At 40.4% G+C, this 14,033-nt stretch overlaps 1 protein-coding gene across 1 annotated transcript in view; it reads right to left on the bottom strand.

Moving 5' to 3' along the window:
* GRHL2 (grainyhead like transcription factor 2) overlaps positions 1–14,033 on the bottom strand; it is a 183,491-nt gene that overhangs the window by 123,790 nt on the left and 45,668 nt on the right. Inside the window, exon 2 of the mRNA XM_004047391.5 lies at positions 8,988–9,183. Coding sequence (XP_004047439.1) covers positions 8,988–9,183 — 196 coding nt within the window. The remainder of the gene's footprint in view (positions 1–8,987; positions 9,184–14,033) is intronic.

Raw genomic sequence — 14,033 nt, 5'->3', positions numbered from 1 at the left:
TGGGATTATAAGAGGGGAGAGGAGCAATGTGAGCAGAGGTGAATCTAGACTTGGGTGCCTTTGATCAGACAAAAACATAATAGAGTTACAACAAGTGTCACCATAAAGAACAGGGAGCTACACTCCCCTCTGATGAGAACTTTAAGTGCTGACGTGGTTGAGAGTGCTTAGGCACGGGGCGGGGGGGGGGCCATACTGAGCCAGTAGCTGGGGGAAGCATCCAGTATACCTGGGCCCCCCTTTGTCCACCTTCCTACACAGCTTGTGGACTTGCTTCCACAATTTTGTTTCTAAATACACTTTCATTATTGTCTTAAAACTCCTAATGCCCTTTGGGAGGCCAAGGCGGGCGGATCACCAGGTCAGGAGATAGAGACCATCCCGGCTAACACGGTGAAACTCCGTCTCTACTAAAAATACAAAAAATTAGCTGGGCGTGGTGGCAGGCACCTGTAGTCCCAGCTACTCAGGAGACTGAGGCCGGAGAATGGCGTGAACCTGGGAGGCGGAGCTTGCAGTGAGCCGAGATCGCGCCACTGCACTCTATCCTGGGCGACAGAGTGAGACTCAGTCTCAAAAAAAAATAAATAAATAAACCCCCAATGCCAACATATTACCTGGAAAATATTGAAAAAGTGCTCATTGAAAGAAGGGCCATCCCACCAGCTCTGTCTCTGACCATCATCTAATGTCTACTGCATCCTAGATACTTTACTCTGCCATTGTTTTCAAACACATGAATAAGTAGGCTTGAATTGGGTTGGTTGATTGAATTTTTTGTTTGTGTATTTTTCTTTCGTTGTTTCTTTTTTTTTTTTTTTTTGCTCTATCTCCAGATCTTCCTTCTAGCCAAACTCCTTTGCACCCAAAAAGCAGCCTTTGCTTTCTTGAGATGAAAGAACATTCATGAAAATCATCCCTCTACTGGAGTCCTCTAGCAATTCCTGTGATTTCCACTTACCTGACTATGTACACAAGCCCAGATACCTGGCTTAGTGTGGGGACAGAGCAGAGTGGCCAGGAGTCCAGACCTAGAGCCTGCTTGCCTGGGTTCAAATCTCATCTCTACCACTCAGTAAACTCTGTCCCACTTTCCTCATCTGAAAAATGGGCATAAAAATAGTCCCTTATCTCACAGGTTTTTAGTAAAATTAAATGAGTTAATTTAATTTTCTAAGCACTTGGAGTGTCTGGTACTTTATATTCGTTAATAAAAAAATAAAATAAATCAATTATAAATCATTCATGTTAACTTTCAGAGTATATACTATACCAGGCATTGCTAAACACTGGATAGAAATGAAATAAATGATAGTTCTCATCATCTATTGGAGATGACAGATAAACATACAATTTCAATACTCAACACACCTGTGTTCATTGCAGCACTATTCACAGTAGCCAGGAGGAGGAAACCACCCAAATGTCCAACAGCAGATGAATGGAAAAACAAAATGGGACATGGCCGTACAACGGAATACTATGCTGCCTTAACAGAGAATGAAATTAAGGTGCATGCTATAAAATGGAGGGACCCTGAAGACACTATGCTAAAAAACTAAGCCAGATACAAAAGGACAAATATTGTATGATTCCACTTATATGAGGTACTCCAGAAGACTCAAATCCACAGACAGAAGGTAAAACAGAGAGGAGCAGCAGGTAGGAGGATAAGAAAGGAATTATTGTTTAAAGAGTACAGAGTTTTCTGTTTGGGAAAATGAAAAGGCTCTGGCGATAGATGGTGGCGATGTTTGCACAACAGTGTGAATGTACTTAATGCCACAGAACTGGACACTTAATAATGGTTAAAATGGTAAATCTTATATATCTTTTATGACAATTTTTTTAAAGGCATTAAGGAAGAAGTAAGTATTTAAGAAGACCCCACAGCCGTAAAAATAGAATGAAATCATGTCCTTTGCAGCAAGATGGGTGGAGCTGGAGGCTATAATCCTAAGCAAATAAATGCAGGAACAGAAAACCAAATACCACGTGTTCTGACTTATAAATGGGAGCTAAACATTGGGTTCACATTGACATAAAGATGGGAACAACAGACACGGGACTACTAAGGCAGGGATGCAGGGCAAGGGCTGAAAAACTATCTTTTGGGTCCTATGCCCACTACCTGGGTGCTGGGCACAGTCGTATCCCAAACCTCAGTGTCACACAAAATATCCATGTAACAAGCCTGCACACATACCCCCAAATCTAAAACAAAAGTTGAAATGATATTTTTTTTTAAAAAAAAGACCTGCATATGTATCCCAGAACTTAAAGTATAATAATTAAAAAAAATAAAAATAAATAATAAAAGAGGGAAAAAAGGAGAAAGAAATTCCACTGGCATTGAGATTAAAAACTTAATAAACTGGAAAACTATACATATATAGAAAAAAGGAGACCTGCCTCCCCAGCTCTGCCTGCCACTATACCCTGAGTTTATGACTCGCCCACCCCACTAGACAGCACTTAGTTTCTTTCCTAAAATATAGTTATTCCTATAGTGTTTTAAAAATTTAATACCCCATGATACGAGATAAAACTGTGCTACCGACAGGGTTCTCTGGAAGCCTAGAGGACAGAGCTCCCCAGAGGGGCTGAGCCATGGGTAGGAATTTGTCAGGTGGATGGAGAAGGCTTTCTAGCCACCAGGGCTGCTTATAAAAAGGTTAGAGGGCAGGACAGAACAAGGAAGGCATGTCCCGCATGAGGAATGAGTTGGGGGAGACGTGGCCTCAGAGATGAGCAAAGGCCAGATGAGGAAAGTCCTCTGAAGCAGGGACAGATGATTTACTTCTTTTGTTGTGTGCTATGGCACCATCACATTTTTCTGGACTGTCAAGCATCCCTCACCCTCTCCCCTTCCAACCAGGTGGCACAAAGTCCCCTGTGCCTCTGAAACCCATCCCCTGCCCCTGGACACCAGCCTCCAGGCTCAGCCTCCAGGGTCCCTTGCTTGGGCTGCTGAATCAGCTAACTGTTCTCTCCTCTCCTTCATTTCATAACTGTGAATTATTTCTGGATCCATTAGGAAGACTCAGAGTGGTCTGCTTAAAATGCAGTCTGATCTTGTCGTGTTGCTATTATACTTAAAACCCATCAGTGCTTCCCATTACTCTCAGGTAGGTAGTCTCAAATATGTCTCCCATCTCAATGTAGGCAGCCCCTGTTTTTGCTTCTCACACTTGGGCCAACTATATCTACGACCATGCACATGCTCCTTCTCATAAAAGAGCCATGACACAAAGTCCTCTCTGCCTAGAACATGCCCCACCCCTCCTACCCCCACACTACCACCCATGCCTTCTCCAGGCTAACTTGTGTCCATACTTTGAGTCCCATCTAATTTTCTGTGTCCATGATATGGCAGTCTCTATGCCTACCTTGTATATAGTTATGTCCTCAATGCCTGGAATGTAGTAGGCCCTCACTAAATACTTATTGAAAGAATCAATTGATCAATGAAAATGGCCTGGAAAGGGCAGGACCAAAGAAATAGAAGAATAGGGATTCCAAACACTGAAACATGTTAACGACTCCCAAAGATTCATGGAAGTGAATGCTGTTGTTGCCAATAGCCCCTGATGTGAGCTCTGTGCTGACAGCTGTGCTCGGTTTAAGGTGCTAGGCACAATACCATAAAGTTGGTTATTAACCTGCGGGTTTGCTCTTCTTTGAACCATGCTCTTTTTTGAAACTTTGGCTTTACAAACCATCTTTAGATAAACTGAGAACTCTGAACTTGGTCTCTTCCCTTGAGTCCTAGATGTCCCTACCTGGACATCCTGCAGGCACATCAAACTCAACTCTTAATTATTGTTCTCCTCAGAGCCTTTATTCTGTACTCTGCCTTGATTAATCCAGGAATCATCTTAGGCATCTTACCCTTGTTATGAACTCCCCTCACCAACTCTCTGTCTCTCTCTCTTTCTGTCCTGGTCTGTGCATGTGACAGATCATCCTCTGCTCTGTGGCAGAGTAGGCATTGCTTCCTCTGGAAAGCTGGTGAATTATCTGGGAGGTTGTCAGTCAACCCACTGCTCTTGGAACATACCCCTTTTTGAGCATTGACCTCCATAAACCATGGTTATAGGTTTATAGCAATGTGTTTGTCCTGGACTGTGATTGTCAGTGATCTCTCTGAGGTGGTGAACTGAATATCACCTGCCTTTAGATATCCAATATTTACCCCCATTACTGGGAGGTCATAGCTACTTAGTGAATATTTTTTGGGTGGGTATGTGTGTGGGTGGGTGGATGGATGGATGGATAGATGGATAGATGGATAGATGGACAAACAAATCAACCAGCAAATTGGTTTCCAGCAGTACTGGTCAATAGAACAGATAGAAACCAACTGACCAGGGAAGCCTATTTTTCACTACAGCTAGAACCAGATGATGATAAACCAGCTCTTTCAAGAGGAAAATAAAGTTACATAAAGTAAGTCAAAACATTTTTTAAATATCTGGCTAATTGAATCTGTCACATTTTTCTGTCATGCCTGAAATTCATGGACAGGTCACACAACTGTGGAGCTATTACTGGTAAGTAGTTTAAACTGGATAGAGAACTGGGCTAGAATTTTAGTCTCTAAATTATGACTGATTCTATATATTTGGGTTTTAAAAAATAAACACCACTTGACGAGTAAGCAACTTATTAAGCTCCAAATGCATACTTTTAAAATTTTTAAATGGATTCAAAAAAGGGCATTTTGTAAATGGTGGACATTGTAAACCAATGGCTATTAGGAAACATACAGGATTGTCCTGTGATCTTGGGTAAATCCCACTGAGTTGCATGAACTATAAAATGTCAAACCTGATGGACTTCACTGCAATGATCCTGTGGTGACAGTTATCAGCTGTAGGTGAAAAGACCTTGAAATTTATGAAGTATTATGCAAAGGTGTGCCTTTGCCACGTTCACAGGACAGGGACCACCATTTCTGGAGTGCCTGCGTGTAGCTCATGAACTCCTCCCTGTGGACAGAGTCCATGACTGTCCCCACAGGGGTGATATACTCCAACTTCAGGAGTGAGGAAAAATGGTTTCTTTGACAAAAATAGAATCAATTCATCCTCTGAAGAGGCATACAAAGTCTATAAAATGTGAATGATAACATGGCAGCAATTTTTACAATAATTTAACTTCCCAGAGTTTACACGCATTTAAACCAAAAAAACAGACTGCTGTGTTTCATTAACATTTCACTTGACTACAGAAGAAGGTCTATCCTGAAGGCACATTTAACTTTCTTATAACTTTAACACCAACATATATAAGCTGTGAACACCCAGGCAACTGAAAAGGGCTTCAAAATGATCATTTGAACATACGGTGTTTGAAAATAAGACCAATTCTTTCCAGAAACACTAAAATGTTTCAAGCAAAAGTATAGCAAAGCTCATGTGAAATAAAAGAAGCTCTGTAACTCTAGTAGTCCACACAGTCTTGGAAATATTAATTCAAAAGAAGGAGTTCTAGACTTGGCTGCAACTTGAGTTTTATGTAAACTCCCTACCTGGTATCTCAGAATAGTTACAGAAAGCAATATTTCAACTTTCCTTTAAATGCTAGCAAATATATAAGAGGACAAGTAATCTAGGTACCATATTTACTAGTACTTAATCACCCATATTTACTAATACTTAATTATCCTCTGCATCTGTGGGAAATAAAATACATTGCCTTCATAAATTACTAATTATGGACTGGACGTGGTGACTCACGCCTAATCCCAGCACTTTGGAAGGTCAAGGCCGGTGGATCACTCGAAGCCAGGAGTTCAAGAGCAGCCTGGCCAACATGTGCAAAATCCCGTCTCTACTAAAAATACATACACAAAAATTAGCCGGTTGCGGTGATGCATGTCTTAATCCCAGCTACTTGGGAGGCTGAGGCAGGAAAATTGTTTGAACTCGGGAGACAGAGGTTACAGTGAGCTGAGATCATGCCACTGCCCTCCAGCCTGGGCAACAGAGTGAGACTCTGTCTAAAAAAAAAAAAAAAAATTACTAATTATGTTTGTTTCAGGATATGCTTCTCTTTCTCACTAACACAAAAAAAGAATTGTCATCAAATACAGATATATGAAATTATATCCATTTCACAATAACAGAATAAAATCTATATTTTAAAGAATAAGAACAACATATTTCTCCTAAATATAATCAATATATTTCTTCAAAGCCTTATGAAAACTATTAACTGACATATTAATTTAACATTATAAAAGTTTCAAACAGGCTGGGCAAGGTGGCTCACGCCTATAATCCCAGCACTTTGGGAGGTCGAGGAGGGCAGATCACGAGGTCAAGAGATCGAGACCATCCTGGCCAATATGGCGAAACCCCATCTCTACTAAAAATACAAAAATTAGCCGGTCATGGTGGAGCGTGCCTGTAATCCCAGCTACTTGGGAGGCTGAGGCAGGAGAATCACTTGAACCCGGGAGGTGGAGGTTGCAGTGAGCCAAGATCGTGCCACTGCACTCCAGCCTGGTGACAGAGCAAGACTCCATCTCAAAAAAAAAAAAAAAAAAAAATGTTACAAAGAGAAGTTGTAATGATCTGAATAATCAAATCAGGGTCACTTTAAAGATATATTTATAGATTTTGAAGATCAATACAACTGTCAAGTTTTGACTATTTTTTCATCATAGAAGAAAATCACTTTTCAATTTCTTTCTAAGGATGAGACCAAAAGCAGTTAAGCCCTCAAGAAGTGGCCCAGTACACAAAGCAGCCTAATTTGATGAGTTCTGTGCTTCCCAACTATCCTCAATACATTTTGAAAATTTTCAATTTGAAACATTTAGAATTTATCCTTGCATTTCTCAAATGAGATCCTCAATCAGAAAGAATGAAAACTATAAAACAACCACAGCCAGAAAAGAAGAAGAATAAAAAGACTACCATGAAATTATTTTGGTTTTCAGACTTTTTTTTGTTTGTTTGTTTGTTTTTTTCAGGAATTCCCCTTCACTGTAGAGAAAATAGCCTTAGTTACATGCAATGTAGTTTAGGCCTTAAAGCATCCTTTCATCTGGAGCCCAAGTCCCCCAAAGTTAAGGTCCTTCTTGCTATGTCAGGAGTCCTGCTGGGAGTTTTATGCCTTTATAAGAGGGTGGTCACAATCTGCCAATGCTGGCTCTCTTGATAAGTGGGAAAGTCAGCCTAGACTGGAGAAAGCCTAGACCAATAGAAAGCCCTTCATATATTTCTCCAGCACTTCTTAACTATAAAGGATGCATTTATTTGAGTTAGCAATATCCTTATTTAAAATACCCTGGATGGTCCTACCTGTCAGTCACTTGCACCTGCCACTCATACCTTGCTCTTCATCTTAGATAAACCCTCGCTTTGTTTTCAATCATCTCCCCAAGGAGGAATCCCTCCTGAGTGTTTTAATGGGAAAGAAGTTGGGAAAGGAATGTGTAATTTTAGAAAACTCTGGCAGAAGAATAGGTGTGGTGGCAATGCCAGAGGTGGTGGTGGGAGATTTTTTGAAAGCATGAGAACTGTTCTAGGGGAGAGACAGGAGACAATAGCTTGCAAAGTGGAGGCTGCTGGAAGTTAACAGGAAGTAGGAAGCAGAAAGGAAACAGGAAGCGAGACCAAAGGTTACTAAAAGGGAAATTATCTTTCCTGCATGATTTTGCTGAACTCTCTGGTTTTTCCATGATGGAGGAAGAAGGGGAGGTGGGATTCAGTTCTTATTCTAAAATAAGAGTTAATAAGAGTTCATTGTGCCCAACCAGCAAAATAAACACAGCCATCCTCACATTTGTGCCAATTCCCAGCATCAGCCAAAGGTGTTTACAATCAAGGCAGGCAATAAATCTCATTCAGTAAATACTTGTCAACTTTTTACACTTCAATAATTCAAAAGGAGCAGGTCATACCAGGCATAGTTCTTTATGCTTGAGAAAAATCATTGTTTTTTGTTTGATTTCCTGAAATACTCCTATTTTATAGGTAGTATATGGTAATTATATTTTTGAAATATAAGTGCATTACATTTATTTTGCCTTAAGACTTTTTCAAAATAAAAATTTACTACTCATCAAAACAAATGGAGAAAGTTAGGGTTGTAACAAAATTAGGTGTTGAAATTCCTGCAAAAGTCTTCCACAAAAGTGTTCACTGGAATGTTCCTTATAAAACTGAAAAATCTAGAAACACTGAATGTTTCTAATAAATAGAAAAATCTAGAGGCAACCTAAATGTTCAACCACTGAGCAATAACTAAATTATGGTACAGCCACTGATATGGTTTGGCTCTGTGTCCTCACCCAAATCTCATCTTGAATTGTACTCCCATAATTCCCATGTGTTGTGGGAGGGACACTGTGGCAGATAATTTGAATTGTGGGAGCAGTTTCCCCCATACTGTTCTCGTGATAGCGAATAAGTCTCACAAGATCTGATGGTTTTATCAGGGGTTTCCACTTTTGCATCTTCTTCATTTTCTGTTTCCACTGCCATGTAAGGAGTGCCTTTTGCTTCTCGCCATGATTCTGAGGCCTCCCCAGCCATGTGGAACTGTAAGTCCAATTAAACCTCTTTTTCTTCTCAGTCTCCAGTATGTCTTTATCAGCAGTGTGAAAATGGACTAATAAAGCCACACAATGTAATATACTTCATTCAGCAAAAATAATAATCCTAAAGTAAACATAGCAACAAGGAAGTATTTGTAATATGGTAAGAATAATATGCAAATAATATCTATGCATGTGAACAAAGAACACAAAAAATATTATCCCAAAATGAGCACTTCCTCTGGGTGGGTGATAAAGTTGAGCTTTGTAGATGGGGAAGCAGGGAGCAAGGAGAACAGAAAGAGGCTGAATTCTATATTGACTTTGGAAATGCTATTAGTTTCCTGGCCTGGGACAAAGAATCTGTTCCTTCTTCCCACCAGCAAAGGGTTGTCCTGGAGCAGGAAGAAGAGAAAAGTGGAGGCTGGGGACCTACCTTGTAGTAGTCATAGAGCAGGCCAAGGGCAGCAGCACTGTCCTCATCACCATTAATGCTCATCATGGCCTTGGTGGCTGCTGTCAGGGGATTCTCCAAGTATGACTTCCAGGCTTCATCCTCACTGGTGTAGGCTCTTCGGGTATTGAATGGAGGGTCACTGGGCATGGGCACTAAGGCCACTAGTCTTTTATTACTGTAAAAACAAGAGAAATGTGAGGTTCATTTTCAGAGAGAGCAAATTTTTTACCCCAATAATATACATATTACATGACTGCAAACATTAATTTTTATTTCCCCAGAATGGGGAAGAAGGAAGGGAAGAAGTTTAAAGTTAAAGTGACAACTACTGATTTTTTTTTTTACTGTCTATGAGAAGTAATGAGTCTTTAAAAAGTAGTACCAGTAGTATAAGTTGGTATTATGGTTTGAATGTTCATCACCTCCAAAACCTAAGTTAAAATTTAGTCAACATTGTGATGGTTTTGGAAGGTAGGGCTCCCACGTGGTGTTGAGCCCACTCATCTTTAAGAGGTGTTTAGGTCATGAATGGATCAATGCCATTATCAAAGGAGTGGGTTCATTGTGACTGAAATAGCTTCACCCACTCTTGCTCTCTTTCCATCTTACTCTCTCTTTACCCTTCCATCTTTCCCCATAAGATGATGCAGCAAGAAGTCCTTGGTCAGATGCTGCCCCTTGATCCTGGACTTCCCGGCCTCCAGAATTGTGAGCCAATAAATTTCTACCCAGGGTCAGGTATTCTGTTATAGCAGCACAAAATTGACTAAAACAATTGGTCCTCTTCAAACTCAGAGCTCTGTATCCAGTCATTCTAGAGGCCAAGTAATTTTATTTATTTATTCTTTTTTTTTTTTTTTCCTGAGACGGAGTTTCACTCTTGATGTCCGGGGTGGAGTGCAATGGTGCAATCTCGGCTCACTGAAACCTCCGCTTCCCAGGTTCAAGGATTCTCTGCCTCAGCCTCCCAAGTAAGTGGGATTACAGGCACCCGCCACCATGCTTGGCTAATTTTTGTATTTTTAGTAGAGACAGCTGTTCTCAAACTCCTGACCTCAGGTGATCCATCTGCCTGGGCCTCCCAGAGTGCAAGGATTACAGGCATGTGCCACCACGCCTGGCCTAATTATTCTTTATTAATGAATGCAAGAATGGAACCCTAAGAGAGAGCAGGTTTCATTTAATTCTCTGAGCTCTCATTATAAATATGTGCAAGACATTAAATGTAATCAATATGCTAATGATTATTGAAAACTGTTTTATCTAGTTTAATCTATACTTGAAATTACTAGCAAATTATAGACCAACCCATATCTCAATGTAAAAGGCAATGTAAGCTACTTTGCAAACACAGTGTATTCAGGTAATGCTGTGTAAAATGATATGGAACAGCAGTAATGAGACGGACTCTATTGTAGATCCTGTGCTGCAACAGAATTCTACAATATTTAGGTGATATAAAAACTACAAGCTACAAAGACCATCATGGAAAGTGAGGGAGTCTATATGGGGAATTTACAGTAGAAACAGAAATGGGTGGGAGTCAATCAATCCTAACCAAGCCAGCCTTGCATAAAGCAGCAATTGACAAACAAGGCAATGTCTTCAGGTGAGTATGATGACTCAAGCACCCAAAGACCATGACAGTCCTCAGCATTTCCCCCGCTGGGTGCTCGGCTATCAAATAACAGAGCCTGCAGAGGTTTGGTCACTTCTCTCCTAGCCCTCATATGCTTGTTCATTGAAATGGAACCAACATGGAACAATGAGACATTGTATTTCAGTTAACACCTATGTCAGCACATCGTAACATGGCAGGGACATGTGACAAGGCTGGCAAAGGCAACACCAACATCAATCAATAGAAATTCAACTGCCAAGGACTTCTGATGATCATGCAGTCATAAAAGAGGTCCCTTTTTGCCAAGAACCAACATATGTTGGTGCAGATGTGGGAAAGGGAACAGTTATTTACTGTTGATAGGAATGTATATTAGTACAATCTCTATGGAAAACAGTATGGAGATTTTTCAAAGAACCAAAAGTAGATCTACCATTCTTTCCAGCAATCTCATTGCTAGGTATTTACCCAAAGGAAAATAAGTCATTATACTAAAAAGACACCTCCACTTGTATGTTTATTACAGCACAATTCACAATTGCAAAGATATGGAAAAAAACCTATGTACCCATCAATCTATGAGTGATTAAAGAAAACGTGGGGTACACACACACACACACACCATGAAATAGTACTCAGCCATTAAAAAAGAATGAAAGGAGGTCTTTTGCAGCAACAGTGATGGAACTGGAGGCCACTATCCTAAGTGAAGTAACTCAGGAACAACAACAACAAAAAACAAATACCACATGTTCTCACTTATAAGTGGGAGCTAAGCAGCTATGGGTATGCAAAGGCAAACAGAGTGATATAATAAACATTGGTACAATGTACACTATTCAGGTGACAGGTGCATTAAAAGCCTAGACTTCATCACTGTACAATGCATCCATGTAACCAAAAACCACCTGTACCCCTAAAGCTATTGAAATGAAAAATATAGAAATAAAATAAAATGGAAAATAAAAAAAGACTAAAAAAAGAGGTCTATCTTTGCTGACATTCCTATGGGATCTCCTAATGGTAGGTGGTTCCTCAGCTCACTTTGTGATGGAGAACTGGCGTGAACTCACAAGGAAAAGTGTGTCAAGGGCCCTTTGTGTGCTGTCATGATGCATGCTTTGGTGTCAGGTCAGAAAAAAAGACACTGACATTGGTAAGATATGTTTGGGGTGGGGCAGATGGGAAATGCACGTTTAGCAGAGTGGAATTCCGGTCGCTAGGCCTCTGCATCAGGCTCTTTGAGCCAGTGGTTTGGTGAAACTGATTGGAAGGAAAGAGAGAACATTGACTCAAGTGCAAATGAGTTAGATTACAAGAGTATAATCAGGCTTCTTGGAATACATGAGAAAACACCCTGGGTGGCTGGCTTGCTACCATACTGTTAGGCACTGTGGTGACATGGAGTAGTATAGGCCTTAGAAGTAAGTATTTGTTCACCATTTACAGTGGTGAGAAGCTGGGTAATGTCTAACGTTCACTTTCTTAAATAGTTCAGTGCCTACTTACTTTACAATGTGCTTATGAAGATCAAATAAAATAATTGATAAAATAGGATTCTGCAAACTGCATAGTACTTTGCAAATAACAGGTATGACTATCACTGCACAGTTTTATGTTCCCATAAAATTTGTGGATATATCAATTTTTGGTAAAGTTGAGTATAATTTAAAAGTCTTAAAGATAATCATTAATTGAAGGGAAATTGAAGTTGTTCATTCAACAATATTCTTTAAATATTTATTGAGAGTCCAATAGTTGCCAGACATTGTGCTGGTTGTTAAGGATGGAGTGGCACGTGACATAATGTTCTTTACCCCACGCACCTGCCAGAGAGAGAGACTATCACTATCACAGGGCCATGCGTGTGAGAAAGGACATGGGTGGTGCTGTGAGGGCACACAACAGAGGGGACTAACCTAATGACAGGACAAATAAGGGGCCAACATTTCTAAACAAAGCTGAAGCATAGGTAGGAATGTGCTGGTCAATGCTGAGATGGTGAGATGTGGGAAATGCTTTTTAAAGTGAAGGATACTTTGGTAATGCAGAATAATGGGATTTTTCTTACAAAAGGAGCACATTTGTATTTATTTTGGAGAGTCCATTAGAAAAATTTACATATTTAATCTAATGATAAAATAGCATTTCCATGTAGAAAATTTCTAAATATGCAGGGTTGGATTTGGAGACAGGATATGCTGGTGGACTCCTGAGGTTCTATAATGAGGCCTCCAGAAAGAACTAAGAAGGTAGCAGAGGTGGTGGGCCCTGGCTGTGACAGTGTCACCGGCCCCCCACAATTGATTAGTTGGGGCCACCCTCGGTGCCTGGTCTGCAGCCTCCACTTGGAGAGTAAAACAGAGGATTTGGAACCTCAGTCGTTGCCCATGAAGGCACAGGCATGCACACTTCCAAAAATGCCCAGTCCTGCAGGAAGGACTTCATGTTATTTGGGGTGATCACACCATTGAAAAGGATGAGGATTTTACTCTGTCATGCCTCAGAGACGCACACATTGCTGTGGAGGAGTGCAGGTGGGGTGAGGTGTTAATTATAACACTGGCTAAATTCCAAAAGTTTAGCAGGAAGCACCAAGCTGAAGGATCAGAGCCAAGTCTCGATTTACACTAAGATGTGTCCTGATTCACTGGAGGGATTTTTCCCTAAATCTTCTTTCTTGAAATCCCTACTCCCTCCTGCTGAGTCTCTTAGCTTGCTGATTTCATCTTTCCTAGCACAAAGCTTTGCTCATAAATTTAAGAGCGCCATCAGCCTTTCCCCTAAAATGAAATTGTTGATGAATCGTTACGTGATCAGTGGAAAAAGTATTTTGGGAAATCACAACAATATTAGCTGTTTCTTTTCACATTCTTGGCAGCCACAGGGGCCTTTTATGCTCTTCCCTTTAACTATGCAATGAATTTGGTTTTTTCTTCACAAATTATAATCTCTCTGGTACACAGCACTGTTGAATGAAGTTTAATTTAATAAAAACAGAATAATCTCTCTGGTACACTGAGCAAAAATGTAGACTTGTAAAGAAAGGAAAGTTTCACAGAACAACTTTCACCACAGTTAGGAACACTATGAAGCTGTTTTATCATTGCTCTTTTGGAAGGGCAATTCTAATTCTGCTCTGGTCCACTTCTTAAATATCCTTTGTGAAGCTTTAGGTGGGCTATGTCCTGGGTAGCCTCAAACACAGAACGGTAAACAGCAACTGTAAACTCGATCCCAAGGTCCTGCTTTGGAGGAAAATTTTGGGGATCGCCAGAGCAATCACAGCAAGGCTAAGGCCATGTCACACAGACAACTTTTTTTTTTTTTCTTGTTCGTTTTCTTTAATCCATGACTTCTCTGTGTGGATGCTGGGAGACGGCTGAGAGATGAGTCATCAGCTG

This window comes from Gorilla gorilla, chromosome 7 (assembly GCF_029281585.2).
Source record: "Gorilla gorilla gorilla isolate KB3781 chromosome 7, NHGRI_mGorGor1-v2.1_pri, whole genome shotgun sequence".
NCBI lineage: Eukaryota > Metazoa > Chordata > Mammalia > Primates > Hominidae > Gorilla > Gorilla gorilla.
Note: the sequence above shows the minus strand (reverse complement) of the source record. Positions and strands in the feature narration are given on the sequence as shown.